We start from the raw sequence: 16,481 nt of genomic DNA, 5'->3' as shown, positions 1-16,481 counted from the left end.
TGCAATAACATTATATATGTATGCTGGATTATGCCCTGTAATGCACAGAAATCTAGGTCACCTGCCTTTCAATTAAAGGTAAGCAAAATATTTGCTGCCAAGAACATTTAGGAGGTACTAGTTATGAAAAAGGTAGCATCTGTAGTCACTTCTGCTGCTGTCTTTAATCAGTAGATTTAAAGTTGCCGAGGTCACCTGACACAAAAAGCTGCCACTAAGGGGAATGAGCATTCAGTAATGGGAGGGGAATGCTTAGGATGCCTTTTAAAATTGACAACATATAGGCTATTGTTCCATTTCATAGGTAGAGCACACTTGCCTGGAAAAAGGAGATTAATGCATCTGCTTTATCATATTCTTGAGTTTTCTGGCTTTTAATTTCAGTCTCACAAAAGAGATTGTAAATTTCAGTCTCACAAAACTGGCTTCCAATGTTATTGGTAGCTCTAATGAAAAGTATCACCTCTTCTTACAAATCTTGGCTTGCTTATATCTTTAGACCATCACAGCCACAACAATGCTACTAATACTCTATTGAGTTCAAGCAGAGAGAACTAACTTGGTCTAAAACTTGAAGATGCAGTTAATGTAAAAGCATAATAGCACTGATGAAAGGAGGAACAGGAAGTGCAGGAGACAGACTTATAAATCACAGTGTTGTATGAGGGCAGTTACTTCATGCTGCTCCCTAAAGTGGTAGGAGTGTCTTTGCCTTTCGTAGTTAGGGATGGAAGAAGGAATTTTAGTGCCTCAGGAGAAAATAAATGCTACATTATTCATTGTCAATTACTAATCTATTTAAATATGCTTAATATAGGGTAAAACACAGGATAATACCAGCTGTGCTAAGAAGCTTTTACTCTTTGTTATTTGATCTCAATGCAGCTTTCCTATGTCTTCTCTAAATCAACCCACAGTCCAAACATCAATGCAGTGTCTTCAAGTCAGAATTTGAGTGTGTGTTTGGAGCTCAGAAATGAAATGGCAGTACATCAGATAAAACTAGTTCAGTCTTCCTTAAAACCTCAGCAGTTTCACACTGTTGGGCAGCAATATATCTTATATGTGGAGCTGCTTTGGAAATTATATTAGAGGTGTTTTCCCTAGTCCTTCAAAGCTGAAAACAGACTGTTAGCAACTGGTTGCTGGTCGAACTAGTCGAATTTGTAAAGAAATATTTGATTCTGTGAAAGACTTTTCAAGTGTTAGAAAGTGTTTTTATGACCCAGACTCTTTTCTCAGTGTTGCTTTAAACAGAGCATTCTGTAGTGAGTGTCAGGAATTGTTTAGCTGAACAAAGTAAGAAGGGGTGAAAACAGTGTTAACAGCAAGTGGCCTGTAGTAACCAGGTCTTTGAAGTTTTATCAAACTGTTGAAAAAGAGATAGGAGCCAAAGGCTGAAATTCTACTCAAAGAGAAGGATGGTTAAGTGGAGGCTGACATGAAAGTAAGTGTTTGTCATTGCAACCCTGTCCGTAAAAACTTGAGATGTCACTGTCTCCTGAATGCACTGGAAGTGACAGTTACCTGATGGTCAGAGACTTTCTAGTTTTGAGGCAAGAGCACTGTCTGCCAATCTGTGAAGCACCACAGAATGCTGTTATTGTGAGGATGATAAGTAAGCTTTGCATACCATAACTCAATATGTAACTTCTGTCTCTCTCACAGCCCCTGCTAAAGAGCCCACCCAGGCTGATTCGTCTTCGCTTGCTGGGACTGCCAAATTTGGAGTAGTCCCTGAGAGCTCCTTTGCTTTTGGGTCCCTCAAGCCAGCAAGTGCTCCAGGAGCTGTTGTAGGAAATAGCTCCTCAGCAGACAACACCCAGTCAAACAAACCTGCTGCAACATCTTCTGCTCCCTCCACAGCCTCTGGCAAGTTGGATATCGCTCCATCTAAACCAGGAGATCACTTGTTTCAGAGCAATGCAGCTGGGGAAACTCTTGGGAGCTTCTCAGGACTACGGGTTTGTCAAGGCAATGATAACGCCAAGGCCACCACTAAAACACCATCTACCAGTGTTGCAGGAGCACAGTCAACTAAAGTGTCTACAATACCTTCTGGGTTTACTTTTAGTGCTCCCCTCTCATTAGGAGAAGCTACATCAGTCACATCTTCTGGCACGGTACCTTCATCCATCAGCACTAGTACCACAGGCAGTCTCTTTGGCAACATCCAGTTAACCAACACGGGGTCTCCTGGGATGTTTAATCTTGGAGGCTCTAGTGGCAGCAAATCCACTTTTTCATTTGGTATTCCACAAACAAACAGCATGAGCACATCCACCTCTACCCCTTCTACTCTCTCTGCTGCAACATCCCTCTCACTTGGAAGTTTCTTGAATTCATCACAAACTGCTGTCCCTGCTGCAACTTCCAATAAGGTTGCAGCAGATCCCAAATTACCATCTGTGTCAGAAAAGCCATCTGAAAATGAAGCTGTAGCAGCTGGGTCTTTACCTCCAATGACTCAGTCATCACAGCCACAGGTACAGCTTTCAGAGTCTGTTAAAGAACCTGCTTTACCCCAGGCCACAGCTGGGGACACAGTCTCTGCAGGCTCCAGTACCACATCAGCTGCTCCTCCCCCTGAAGCCGCTGCTCCTGCCTCCACGAGTGATCTGAAGGCACCAGTGCCTCCTGCTGTCTCTGCATCTGCCCCAGCAGATCAGAATGTTGCAGCCACAGCCTCTACAACAAACATTGCTTCTCCTGCAGAAGCCACAAGTGTGTTGGCTGCTGCCTCTGATGTTACTACGTGTGTTCAGAGTCCAGCTGTTCCTGCCTCTGTGTTTGCTCCCACTTCTGCAGGCTCCTCAGTGTTCTCTCAGCCTCCAAGTTCCAGCTCTTCTGGCTCAGCCTTTAGCCAACCTGCTGGTGATACAACTGCCACTCCTTCCACACCACCTGTTTTTGGACAACTTCCAGCAGGTACCACAGCATCCTCCCCTTTTGGACAACTCACTACCAGTACCTTGTCCACTGCCACTGCTACTACCCAGGCTGCCAGCTCAAGCTTTGGTACTTCTGCTTTTGGCACCACCACAACCGGAGGCTTTGGTCAGCCAGCCTTTGGCCAAGCACCCACCTTTGGGCAACCAGCCAGCAGTTCTTCAGGTGGTTTTACCTTTACCCAATCTGGCTTTGGGACAATGCCAGCCTTTGGCCAGCCAGCAGCTTCCACAGCAACCTCGAGCAGTGGCAATGTTTTTGGAGCACCAACTAGTACCAACACTGTCAGCTCCTTTTCCTTTGGACAGCCATCTGCCAGCACTGGAGGTGGGTTGTTTGGACAAAGCAGCCCTCCAGTGTTTGGGCAGAACTCTGCCTTTGGACAAGGGGCATCTGTCTTTGGCAGTGCTGCCGCCGTCACTACGACAACGTCATCTGCTGGGTTCAGCTTCTGCCAAGCCTCAGGTAAGAGCAAACTGCAGGGAGATGTGCCATCCCAGAGGTGCTGTCTGCCTGAAGAACAGACAGCAGTGTATCTCTTGGGAAAGTAGGACATTTTTAATGCTTTTTTTCCCCCCTGTGGCATATGCTTTTTGGTTTGAGGTGTTGGTGTTTTTTTCTTTCAATTAATAAGAATAGAGGCTGCAGTGTATGTGAGGGGCAGGCTAATGTTGGAGACCAAAGAAGCTTTTGGTCTGCTTCACTGTTCATCAGTAGGCTACTGAATGTAGCCTTTTCAGTTCAGTCTTGCATTCATTTTATACTTACAAGTCTACCTTGACTTAATTTTGAATTATGCTTTGTCCTGTCTGTTGCAGAATAAGTGGGTTGGATTCAGCACAGTGCACAAGATCTTTAACTAGAATGTTGTTGGAAATTGTTACTTTGAAGTAGCAAGGTAGCTCTGAGGCTGTAATCAAGGCAATGAACACAGATGCAGCCTTTCTTTCAGCAGGCTGCTGCACTGAGTGTATGTAACAGTGGATGTGTAACCAGGTATAATAGTGTATTGTATTCTGAGGTGGCCAAAAAAACCCAACCTGTCAAGCACTCAAAGTGATGGGTTAGCAACAAACTAATCTGTTAAACCTGGCTTTGCTTTTGGAAGCATCTAAAAATTAAATATAGCAGTACATTGAGTACTTGCACAGAACAAACCTTCTTTGGCAGTCTCCCTTCTCCACATTTCTACAATGTATTGCTGTGGGGTTTTTTTGCAAAGCTTTGTCTGTGCAATCTGCAGAGAGCTTCCAGGGAGAAGTGAAAAGTACATAGTAATAATAGAGAACATGTATTTCCAAGGAAGAAAAACTAATTAGGCTCATTTAGTTAAAAATGATGGCACTGTAGGCAAACTGCTTGCTCATTTTAACTACAGGAAGAGAGAACAGTTAAACTGGGGGAAGTGAGCTCTGCTTGAGAAAGGTGTTGCTAATTATAGAAATGCAAGATTTATAACAAAATGCACATTGGAGTGGGCTGGGAAATGGAGTGGACAATTCTTTTTTTAATCAAAACATTTTGTTCTAGATAACAGGAATCTTTAGGTAACAAAACCTAATTCCTCCCTACACAAGGGCAGTCAGAGTGCTACAGTGCTTGTTCATGACTTGCAGCATTATTGGTTTCTGTTTGCTTTTAAGTTGGTTGAAGAGAAAAGGAGAATGACTTTCAAATAAACTTTCAATGGAATTTATTATCTGTGTGTTGGCACATGATATAAATTGGTCCAAGATTTGGTAACATCATTTGTATCCCCATGTTTTGGCATGGGAGAGCAGTCCTTTCCTGCTTCTGGACTGGTGTCACCTCGCTGAATTGTCTTACACTCTACTAATACTTCTGGTGGTTTATTGTCCTTTCTTTTCTTAGCAGGTTTTGGTTCTAGTAACACAGGTTCTGTGTTTGGGCAAGCAGCTAATACTGGAGGCATTGTCTTTGGCCAGGCAAGTAATTATTGCTTTTGTAGAAACAAGGGGTTGTTACGTGTAGTGGGTTTCTTTAGGATTCCCTACTTATTTCTGATACACTCAAAGAAAAGCTCAGTAAAAGATGTTCCAGCCTGTACTGAAGATATTTGCTATTCTAGTGGGCACCAAAGCAGCATCTACTTTTGTGTTTTCCAAGACATATGGAGAGACAAACGTTTAATCACCTGCCAGACAGAGATGCAGTAAGTCACCTGCCATTATTCCATGCTAAGTGGAAAGTGGACAGTGTAGGGCAAGGTTCAAAGGCATGATTCTGAACCATAGCCAGAGTTTAAGATAGACTTAAATTTTCATTACATTACATGTTGGAAGGTAATTGGTTGCTGGTTCATCAACCCCTTTGTACATCCAGAGGAACAGGTGAGACAGAAAAATCAGCCTTGGGGTGGGCACGTGCTGCTCCGGCTTCACTGAAGTCCCTTTTTGTCCTTTTTGTGTTCTAGCAGCCATCTTCTTCCAGTGGAGGCTTGTTTGGAACTGGAAGTGGTGGGAGAGGTGGCGGCTTCTTCAGTGGTTTAGGAGGAAAGCCAAGTCAGGATGCAGCCAACAAGAATCCTTTCAGTTCCTCCAGTGGAGGATTTGGATCTACAGCTTCCCAGAGTAAGTGAACAAAACAAGAATACAAAATGTGCTGTCATTTCCATCTGCTTTTGTGATCCCATCTGCTTTTCTGCTGTTAGTTGGTTTTGAGTAAATTCTGTATTATCCCCTGGAAGCCTTTTGTGTTAAAAGAGATGAAAAGTATCAGTGAGTTGTAATCCAGAATTTGTCTTTTAGGTTGGAAAACAAGTAGGGAAGCCACTGAAACAAGCAAGCAGGTGTGAGGAGGATGAAGGCTGGCTGTTATTCTGTAGGGAACTGTTGGCCAAATGCATCTTTAAAGCCACATGGATGTAATAGCTGAGAAAAATAAATATGCTCAGTGGTTGGTTTGGGGATGTGTTCTGCTTCTGAAAGGAGGCACAGTTATAGTTCATCAGTTTTTGTCCAGATTAGATAGACATGGTGAGTCTCACAGATAAACTTATACAAGCATCAGTGAAAGCCGGGGAGATGACAGAAATTGTGTTCAAGCTTTCCTTGGGAGGAGGGACTCAGCACTTGTCCTTCCATTTCCCCCAGTTGTCAGCTAAAAGGCATCAGTCACATGTGTCTTAGCTAAATCAGCCTGCATAGGAGGTGCACACCAGCCCTCCCACATGTTGCGTCTTGCCCAGCCAACCAACCTCACAGAAGGAGGCATGAAAAGTAGTTGAAAATACTCTTAAAAGTAGGGACTTCAAGGGACTACTTCACCAGGGACTTCAAGGGACTACTAGATTCCTTTTTCTAGAAGCCATAAAGGATTAACTGTAAAGGCAAGAATCAATCACTGTCTATTGGTAGAAAGATGTTTTTGTTTAAATGTGAGAGTCAAGTTAAAAACACAGTAGTTTTCTGGTAATACTCTAAAACTTGAGATGCATGTGTGCCACTGTCTGCTGTAGCAAGTAGTTTGAATTACTGAGGGGCTCATGCCTCTTGTGTGCACCTATTGCAGATCTGTGCTGCTGATGTGCATTTGTAGGCCACCCTCACTCTTCATCATGATTTCCTAAGTGTGGCTTTCATTCAGTGAGGCTACCCAGCTCCATTATTTCATCACTTGAGTTGGGCAGAAAGGTAAAGCAGAAGGGATGTGATGTGCAGCAGGTAGAAATCACAAAGAAAGGGGAGCAATGTCTGAGATGTGAGAGAGCAATGGGAAGCTGTAAAATTAGCTGCAAGTGGCTACAAGTAGCACTTCAAGTCTTGAGAGAGTAAATCCATTTATTTCATTACCTCTTTAACAATCCATTGGGATTAATGGTTAGTTCTCTAACCTTGTTGATTTAGTCCTCCTTTATTGCAGTGCTGGGTTTTGTGATGAGATAAAACAGATGGTTCACAAGAGGAGCTTTGGTTATTCTTTGTCCTGCCACTGGATGCTAAAAGTCTGTGTAGCCTTGTGAAAGTTGAAAACTTGGGTTGTTTCTCAGTAAGGCTGGAAAATTTTGTCTCCTACTTTAAGGTCCTGTTATAGTCATCTTAAGAACTACTGGTCATTGCCAAAAGAGCTGAGAATGTTTAATTTGTGGTGGAATTACATTTATGTTGTCAGGAGAGACTGATTGCAGCTGCTGTCATTTCTCACTTGAGGGACTGTCTTTTAGTGGCAGCAGCACAGGAAGCAACTAAATAAATCATCCATCACTGTGACTTGCTAGGTGGCAGCAATAAAGGGTTGTTAGTGGTCCATCAGATCCAGAATGGATCTTGGTGGAACTAGAAAGCTTTGTAGGAACAGGGGAAAACTCAGCTTGTCTCTGCAGAGTGCTGTTTAACTTGTGGTGACCATTTTGTGCTTGGAAGTCGAGGGAGTAAAAGGTCTTTCCTTTTCTCCTGATGCAGTTAATGAAGTGTCATGTAGAATATTGTCTGTTAAGAGCTTCACAAATATTCTTCATCTCCACAGATTCTTCTAGCTTATTTGGAAACAGTGGAGCAAAGACTTTTGGATTTGGCAGCTCATCTTTTGGAGAGCAGAAGCCTACGGGCACTTTCAGCTCTGGAGGTGGAAGTGTGGCATCTCAAGGCTTTGGGTTCTCCAGTCCAAAGCAAACAGGTACTTTGTTAATCCTCCACACCACGAACACCCACACTTACCTGTGAGAGATTTTAGTGGTGTATTCTGCCATTTAGAAATCTACAGCCTGGACTCAGTTACATGTACTTGCATCCATTGCAAAGGAGAGTATAAGCCAAGCAAAGCTTCAGCCCTTATGATAAATACTCTGACTTCCTAGAGATAGAGGTAACAAGATATCTGAGCTGTGTTTTAAATAATTCAGGCCTAGCATTTATTTTTTCCAGACCTTTTGTATTTACAGCCAAACACTATCCATTACCTTGACATGGATTGGAATTTCAGCCAGGGTATTAAAATGTGTGGTGGTATCCCATCCTCATCTCTAGTCAAACAAAAGAGCAGGTGTACTTCATGTTCCACAGTGTCAGTTAGAAGCAGGCCAACAATACCAGCAGATGAACATAGAATAAAATTATTTGGGTAAATCCCTTTGGAGCTGTAGAAGGCAATGAAACCCCAAACAGAAATTGCCAAGAGCAGACTTCATTTCTTGATTCCCTGAAGAACTATGCAGATCCACTGACCTGGCATTTAATCATTGTGTCTTACTTTCCCCCTCTTAAACCAGAATTAGATAATACCCTACCCCCTGAATCATTTTGCATCACTGAAGCACCTAAAAACCAAGCTTGCTATCCACTCTCTCTAAAGAACAGATGGGAGAGAGTTGCTCATTGCACTGAGGAGCCTCTCCAGTTTGAGCTTGAAGCATGCTTGAAGTTCTGTCCACAGTTGTATGTCCTTGCAGAGCTTTAGGTGGAACACTGCAACCAGACCATGACAGCAAACATTCACAAAGCAGATGTTTACAGAAGGCTTTTCCTTCTCTGCTGTTACATGCAGTTCCTTTGGACTCATTTAAATGTAACTCATTTAAATGATGATAAGCAGAGCTTGACTTTGACCAGAGTTGTTAAGAAGCTAGGCCTCTTTTTTTCTGGTAAGGATTGCAAGTTTTCCAGTGAAGGATGGATTTGCCTGTTTTTATAACAATATAAGTATCAGTCTAATACTTGGTTATTGTGCACAGTTGCTGTCTCACAACTAAGATGCTGCTCCTTTTTTATATATAGCAAGCAGATATTCCTTCACAGAAGCATGTACTATATATTACCAGCTTTTAGTACAACTCTGGAGGTTGAGTTGATTTTGTGCTCAAACATTCAGGAGACCCAGAATGTGGAGAGTTCTGTTTCTTTCTTTCTGCTTAGCCTCTTAGTTCAGTTGCATTCAGGCACTCTCCTTATCCATGCCTTTTGTAACAAAACACCTTGCCCTTTGGAAGTTTTGTGGCAGTTAGTTTTGTAAAATATGCTGTGTCCACCTGATAAGATGAACAGCCTCAGTGTGGACATTGTCTGCTTGGAAATCTAGGGTTTGTTTTCTCTTTCTGCCTTGTTTACGTGATGTTCTTGTCCCTTTGTGTTTTTTTTGCCTCTGTTTTGCTCAGGTGGCTTCGGTGCTGCTCCAGTGTTTGGCAGCCCTCCTACTTTTGGGGGATCCCCTGGGTTTGGAGGGGTGCCAGCATTCGGTTCAGCCCCAACCTTTTCAAGCCCTCTGGGCTCAACGGGAGGCAAAGTGTTCGGCGAGGGTACGGCAGCAGCCAGCGCTGGAGGATTTGGGTAAGACAACCAGGGGGGCCAGGCTTTGGGGAAGCAATCTTCTTGCATGCCAGAAACCTCTGCATTAATGTAAAGAATATATTCTGTCATTGACTGCTAAGCTTGCTTGGTTTGGTTGGTTTATCCAACAATCTTTATAAAGGCATAAAACTAAGACTTTAACCTCAAAGGAAATGAAGTGTATGATCTGGTTTTAGTGCTGAAACTGCTGTGTTGAATCTTTAGCTTTAGAGACTTGGGGGGAAGGGAGGGGGGAAGCGTGAGTCACCTTGCAAGTGTCTAAGGAAATGGGTGAGTATTTTCTGTGTGCACATTTAATGAGTTCAAATCTAGGCCTACAAACCATGCCTAGCAAATTAAATAATAAATATCATTATCTGTGGCTGTCTAGCCACTTTATCCACTTGAGAGATTTGGGCTAGAGAGACTAATGAGAATACAGTCTGTTCTCCCACCTTTGAGGGGGGTGAGATAAAGCACTTGCAGCAGCCTGCGCTCCCACAGCCGTTTCTGTTTATCCCACACTGATTGATTTTACCTGTTTCTTTACCCCTTTAGCCTGTGCTTGGCACCAGAGCAGACAGCATGTTATTCCTTGTTTTGTTCAGACCTTGCAAAGCAACTTCAGCAAATGCACTTCTCCAACATGGTACTAGCAGCAAGCAGCTCTCCTTCACACCCTACAATTCAGACAGAATAGACCCCAACTTAAAAACAAACCAACTTCCAATGAAAAGAGGCAACTGGAAGTTTTCCCAGTGTTAGGGTTTATATATTTCACAAGTGGTTTTCTCCAGTTTCAGGAGGAACTGCCTTTATGTAAGGGACATTTCAACATCCAGAAGTATAACCTGGGGCTTGCCCCATGAAGTGAAGCAGATGCCTGGCCACCTCTGAGCTGTGGGAGGCTTCAGCTAAGTTCTTCTATGTCTTGAGCTCTGCTGCAGCAAATTGGAGAGTCCCTTTGGAAAACAAAGGCAGTTCCCACAAAGAAGGATGTGTTTGTAGGGACAACTTAGCTTTGACTCAACTGGTGTCTTGTTCAGTTCCAACTCTTAGCCATTGTGCTGCAGGATTTTGTACTGAAGCTGGATGAGCTCGATGGCAGTGGTTGGAAGCTTAAAGATAAAACAGGATTCAGACCAAGCAGTGTGGTGGTACAGAGGTTGTGCATAAGCAAACTGCAGACTCAAGAAAGACAATTCAGTGGTTTAACTTGGGGGAGGTTTGGAGAATTTCTCTGTCACAGAGGTGTGTGATATTTGCAGAGTTACCTGAGGAATTTGATTTCAATTTTAAGGGGATTTTGTTCTTGTAAAGTGTGCAGAATTCCAAGGCAGCTTTACAAAGCTCCAAATCTCATCACAAAATTTGTAGCAATAGTTCAGTTGTGCAGCATAATGTGGCACCTGTACAGGAATCCCTTTCTGCCTGTCTGTTGAAGTAGAACTTCAAAAATCCCCAACCCTGCTAACTTAAATACACGTGATTCGTTGCTGCTTCGCTTCTGAAAACTGCATCACTTCAGCAATGACTTGGGTATCAAAAATAGAAACCACTACACTTCTTCAAAGTCTGCAGTTCCAACTGGTTGTGAGCAAATAATGGTTTGCTTTCATAAACTAGCCTCAGGTGCCTCTCAATTCTGTTTTCTATAGGAGACCTGAAAATCAGGGCAAGGTGGGTTTGATTAAATTGTTGCCAATTGACTCTATCTCATGTCTTCTGTGTTCAAAATAAATATCTGTCCCCAGTTTAAGCTGTTTCTCTACTTGCAGTATGCTTAGCCTTTTTTAACAGGTGTGTTCTTCTAGTTGCAACGGAAAGAAGCAGATTTAACTGCAAGTTTCCTTGTCACTGTTTTCACCTCTGCTTCCTTTCACTGAGTGGAGGTGCTTGGTGTGTTTCGTGGCCTGGTCTTGGGGAGATGGAGCACTGCAAAAACCTCTTGTTCTCAAATGTGTCACCTTATCTTGCTTCTTTTAAATCAGAACTACAAAACCTGTCCTGTCCTTGCTGAGAAAAAAACCACGTTTGTGGTTCTGAGCTGAAGTTGTCTGCGAGGTACATGGGTCAGGATCCAAACTGGAGGCCCAGGGGTTGGTTAGCAGGGCCAAAGGTGCAAAGTCACTGAACTGCCTGTGGTATCTAATGCTGTATGTGGAAGCAGCATGTATGGTGACAATGTCTGGGATAGGAGAGGTGATGTCCTTTACCAGGTGAATTGCTTGTCACACTGCTGCAAGGCTTGTCTTTTATCTGGAGAGATATGTTTTGATGTGGGGTCTTTGGGGTTTTTTTGAAGTCTACTAGATCTGGATGGATGGAGAGGTGGGTTAATGTGCTGTCAGTTCATATTTAAAGGCAAGAGTGACAGGAGCTGTGTGAGGCAGAGCTTTGCAAAGCTGGCATACTGTGTGACTTGACCAACTGCTCAGTGGAGCACTAGTGCCGGGTTAGCACTAGTAGCATTTTGCACTTGCAGAGCTTTAGCAGAACTTGCCATTTGAAAATGTTGTGGCTGCATTTTGCCCAGTTTAAGTTAAGAATCATTTGAATCACTTCTTTAGAGTGCACCTCATATGGTCAGAATTGTGAGCAGTATATTGAGAGGGGCAGAGAACCACAATACATGCCATGGTGTTCTTAGTGGGCCATGCTGATAGCTCTGCAGTGCCTGGTTAGATGGGCTGGCTGGACAAGGGAGACCAATTTCCATATGTAAAAGTGTTTCTTATTCCAGTCCCCAAACAAAATTAAGGAAGTAATCCGAAGGTGTTGCGGAGGAGTGCCAGGCAGATGCAGATCTTTGGGAAAGCACTGGAACTGTAGTTCAGAATGGGCTGAGGAGAGAAAGGAATCTGCAGAAGGTTTATGTGGGCAGTGAGTAAGGTACCACCTGAAAGTTGGGAGTTGGAGTTCTGTGCCTGAGTTGTGCTTTGTGCTGTGGCCATGAGCAGCTCATACCAGTACTGTGTTTGCTGCCCTGTTTGTGAACCAAAATGATGCTGTGCTTCTGAGGTACATGCAGGGGTTGATCAATATATTCCACTTAATGGCTGGAGTTGGTATTTCCAAGCACTTGAGAACAGACTCTGTGTGAGCATGAACATATTTGCCTTTCTGCCTGGTGTACATTAAAAATGGGAGCTGAACAGACATTTGTTTGTACAACAGTCTTGCCCAAACCAGAAAACCCATTTCCAGAATGAACAATTCCAATTATTCACATCAGATACTCTCACTCTTTTGTTGTATCTTCTTTTAAGGAGTGCAGTGTTATCATTACAGGTATGAGGACAGACTGCCAATATGAGAAAGTGCTTACAAACACAATTTTTGTCTTTAAACTGCAGGTTTGGTGGTACCAGTAACAACACAGCTTCCTTTGGCACACTAGCAAACCAAAATACGCCCACATTTGGATCCCTCTCGCAGCAAGGCACTGGTTTTGGCACACAGAGCAGTGGATTCTCAGCTTTTGGGACCGGTGGAGGAGGTAGGAGAAGCTAAAATCAACCTAACAGGCCTCATGTGTCCAGTTTGCCCTGGAACTTGGGTGTGATTCCTCACTTCCCTTTCAAAAGTCTGCCTGGCCCTGCTGTAGGGGAGGCACTGTATCTTGAATTGAGCTGCGTAGGTGGGATGTTATGTCTTCTCAGACTTTAGCTTGTGATCCTAAGTGACACATCAAGAAACCCCTCTCTATGCTGCACACCTCATCAGATTACTGCCTTTCACTCCTTTTCGTGGAGTTTCTTCTCAAAGGGAGAATATTGGGAAATGATACCTGTTCATTACCATATGCACAGGTATCTGTGAGTACTTGGTGTCAAAAGAGTATTCACTGCAAATTGGAGCTAGAACACTCAACAGTCCAGTTTTTCTCTGCTGTAACTCAGTGAAGCTGCAGTGATCTGTGCAAGGCTGAGAGCAGAGCCTTTGAGAGAGGATGTGTGCACCAGGGGTTTGCCTGTCACCATGGGCTTGCATTAAGTACAAGCTCCATCTTCAGAAAGCAGCCCTCAGTTTTCATGGAGAGGTGAATAAACTGCACTTTGTGTGCAATTGCTACCAGTGAATGGACCCAGCTGACAGCAGGGAAAGCAAAACCCTTGTAAGAACCTAGGCAAGTCACTTTCCTTCTAGACAGAGATTTGGCTTTCATTGTTTGCCTTAGGCCCAGGGAAGAGCAATGGGCAGGAAAGAAATGTTTTTCAGTTTGTGTATGAGAGAGGACTGTTATGACAAATCTTATGCATTCATTTTGCCTTTTAATAATTATTTTTCTCCCCTTGTGTTTCTTTCAGGGTTTGGCTTTGGATCATCTAACACGTAAGTACCGTTAAAACACACACAGAACCAGAGTAAGAGAGTTGAATGGTTTGCAAGAGGAAGCTTTGAAAGGAACAGTAGCATACTAGTTCTCATTTCCTTTTTAGTGGCACTGCATAGAGCTCCTAAGTGCAGGCTCTGCTTCCCAGTCAGGATAATCTGTCATACAAGAGAGAATTTTCAGCTACCTTGTGCTCTTTCTCCACCTCTCAGGCATATTATGTGTGCTCAAGCTGTGTGTGTGAATCGACTACCTACTCCATTTACCAGCTTGAAACAAGGAATGAAATAAATTGGTCCTTTTCTGGCAGAACTGAGAGATGATTTACAGTTAAAGAACATGTTGAAGAGCTGAGGTTGACTGCCATCCACTCTGCCACTGGCTTGCTGGATAGCAAGTCTCTTAAAGTTTGTTTCCCTGTCAGGTAGAGAGAGCGTGGATCTCCAGATGGTAGGCTCTAGGAGAAACAGAATGAAATGTAGTCAGTGTCTGTTGATGCAGCCTTGGGTGCATTTTCTTAATAAGCTTGTGATACTGGGAAGATTCGGAGGTTTGTTAGATCTGCTGAGCTAATGCTGCCTGAGGGACATTCTTTGCTATGTTGGGTTTTCTTTTTCTTGCTCCACAGATCTTCCTCTGGATTTAGTGGCTGGAGAAGCTAGGAACATCCTGAACTCTCCTGTAGAGCTGTGCCCTAGCTCCTGCATTCATGAGTCACCTCTGTGATAATGCCCAAACAGCTTTTTCTTTTTAAATGGGAGCTCTCAGACTTTTTTTTTTTTAAAAAAAAGAGAAGATTTTGCTTATTTTTATGCAACACTTGTTCTTGCTCTATATTAAACTATTTTATCTGCTCTGGTGTTACTTGTGTTGGAAAGGTTTTCTCTCCCTGCATCTGGAAGAGATAGATGGATGCTGTAGTCACCAGCCCCTTTGCTTTCTGTTCATCCTTTGCCCTGACAATGGAGCATCTCAAATCAGTTCCTGATAGAAACCAGCACAGTTTCATTGAAGAGAATGCCTGATTATCATAGGCTCTTAAGAAGGGGATGAAGTTTGCCCTGCTAATTTTAAGTATAGGATGGGGCACATGCTTATCTCAGTGAAGTGCTAAAACTGAGTCATGTGTGAGCCAGAGGCTTAGTGGAGAAAGGAAATTATCTGAGAGAAGAAACTGGCAGCGTGCAGAACACGTTCCCATGGCAGTAACATTCAGCAAAGAGGTGGGAAGTAAAAGCTTTCCTATTTTTACCTTTTCTGTAAGTTTTACAGCAAATGGAACTCAGGTTAAAGGGAAACTTGAGTTAGAAGCGTGCCTTCCACCCAGAGGCATTAGTGATTTTGCAGCTTATGGCTTGGGCTGCTGGATTCTGCTGTCAGCTCCATTTTTGTAACATGTATGAGATTGTACTTTTTTTTCCCCTGTAGCTCTTGGCTTTAGTCAGTGTCATTTGTGAAATTCTCATATGTTTATACTTGAACATACCGAGCAAATGTTTGAAAGAATGCCCTGAAGGCACTGTGGACAAACACTTTCTCTATCCGATGCATCTGACCTCTGTGAAACCTTCCAATGATGTCATTGGGGTTTTGTTGCTCTGTGAAAAGCAGGACTGAAATAACAGCTTGTGTATTAGCTGAGTACATGCAGATTGGATGGGTTTATCTTGTTGGCCCTGTTAGGACATTTGGGGGTGATTCTGGGTTTTTTTTCCTCTTTTGAGCACAAACATTCTAACATTGTGGTTCTGAGCACACAATATGGTGACAAGTATCATTTTCTGGTTTAGTGGGTGTATGGTCACTTTTTGGAACTGGAAATAGTTGATAACAGCTTATTATTATGTCTAATCTTATAAACTAAATACTTGTATCTACCAACAGTTCCTGAAGAAGTGGCTTTTTTCAAGTCAACCTAAAATGTTAGCATCTGTCCTAACTCCTGTCCTTCCCATCTCTGCACTTGAGTGACATGGAGGTAGGTTCCCTTTAAAAAGGAAGACTCCCTGAAATAGAGGAAATGGAATGTACAAGGAGAGCTTATTTTTGGATATGGAGAGGCTTTGAGAGGCTGTGGACTCTGAGGCTTTTCCTTATGCCCTGGATTTGTGCACCCTGCATGGTGGAGATAGGGCTGCTGTCAGGGGTTTGTTTCTGACTTCCCTTCCCCTGGAGCAGCACAGTGTGAGTGATGCTGGAGATGGAAGAAAAAGCCAAAGATGGGTTGAAATCTGCCCTCCCACTATGTTCTCTTGACTATTCAACATTTGTTAAGGCCTAAAGATGCTACTGCTGTTCTGCTTTCCTTCCTCTTTATAAATAGCTGCTGGCCCAAACCATTGACCTTAAATTCTTTGCGTTAATCTCCCCTTGCTGTGGCATGCGACACCTCCTAGCCAGGCCCTATCAGCTGTGCTCCCCCAGATAGCTCACAAACCTCTTGCTGTGGAGAAGATTGCCTTGGTAAGAATGTGATGTTGGCATGCTGAGCCATTTCAAGTGTCTTTTTTGGAAGGATGGGAGCAGTTGGGGGTTGTCCCTGCTGTGCTGTTTGGTACCTGTTTAACTCCTTTACCCTCTGCAAGTGAAGGGCTGTTAAAATTACTCCAGATCCTTATTGTACACACATTTTCTTGCAATGCTTCCAAAATCATGGCTGAAGCAAACAAAATCAGGGCTGAACTGTGCCCTTGAGGAATGGGTGCTGCTCTTGGTTTCCATAGTAGCTGCTGGAGGAGCTGAGCAGTGCAGAGAGGCTGATTGTGACCACAAGCCTACAGGAATATGCACAAAGCACAGCAAAGTTGAGTTTGAGAAATGTGCATTTGGATTAGATGACTCAAGGACTTGGCAATTGTGTGTGGTGTGGGGTTGGTGGTTGCCAGAAGATGGTTTGGTCTGTCAGCTGTGTTAAA

General features: G+C 43.3%; 1 protein-coding gene across 8 annotated transcripts in view; it reads left to right on the top strand.

Annotated features, from left to right (window-relative positions):
- NUP214 (nucleoporin 214) overlaps positions 1 to 14,420 on the top strand; it is a 40,325-nt gene extending 25,905 nt beyond the window's left edge. For 4 of the 8 annotated variants that reach the window (XM_062011459.1, XM_062011457.1, XM_062011453.1 and 1 more), the window contains 8 exons: positions 1,669 to 3,414; positions 4,822 to 4,895; positions 5,384 to 5,540; positions 7,435 to 7,584; positions 9,059 to 9,230; positions 12,587 to 12,729; positions 13,541 to 13,565; positions 14,195 to 14,420. In XM_062011459.1, the coding sequence (XP_061867443.1) occupies positions 1,669 to 3,414; positions 4,822 to 4,895; positions 5,384 to 5,540; positions 7,435 to 7,584; positions 9,059 to 9,230; positions 12,587 to 12,729; positions 13,541 to 13,565; positions 14,195 to 14,228 (2,501 nt within the window). In that variant the 3' untranslated portion in view covers positions 14,229 to 14,420. The remainder of the gene's footprint in view (positions 1 to 1,668; positions 3,415 to 4,821; positions 4,896 to 5,383; positions 5,541 to 7,434; positions 7,585 to 9,058; positions 9,231 to 12,586; positions 12,730 to 13,540; positions 13,566 to 14,194) is intronic. The other 4 variants (XM_062011460.1, XM_062011454.1, XM_062011458.1 and 1 more) reach the window with 3 other exon arrangements.
- The last annotated feature ends 2,061 nt before the right edge of the window (positions 14,421 to 16,481 follow it).

This window comes from Colius striatus, chromosome 19 (assembly GCF_028858725.1).
Source record: "Colius striatus isolate bColStr4 chromosome 19, bColStr4.1.hap1, whole genome shotgun sequence".
NCBI classification, from domain to species: domain Eukaryota; kingdom Metazoa; phylum Chordata; class Aves; order Coliiformes; family Coliidae; genus Colius; species Colius striatus.
The sequence above is the reverse complement of the archived record's forward strand: the minus strand, read 5'-3'. Positions and strand labels throughout refer to the sequence as shown.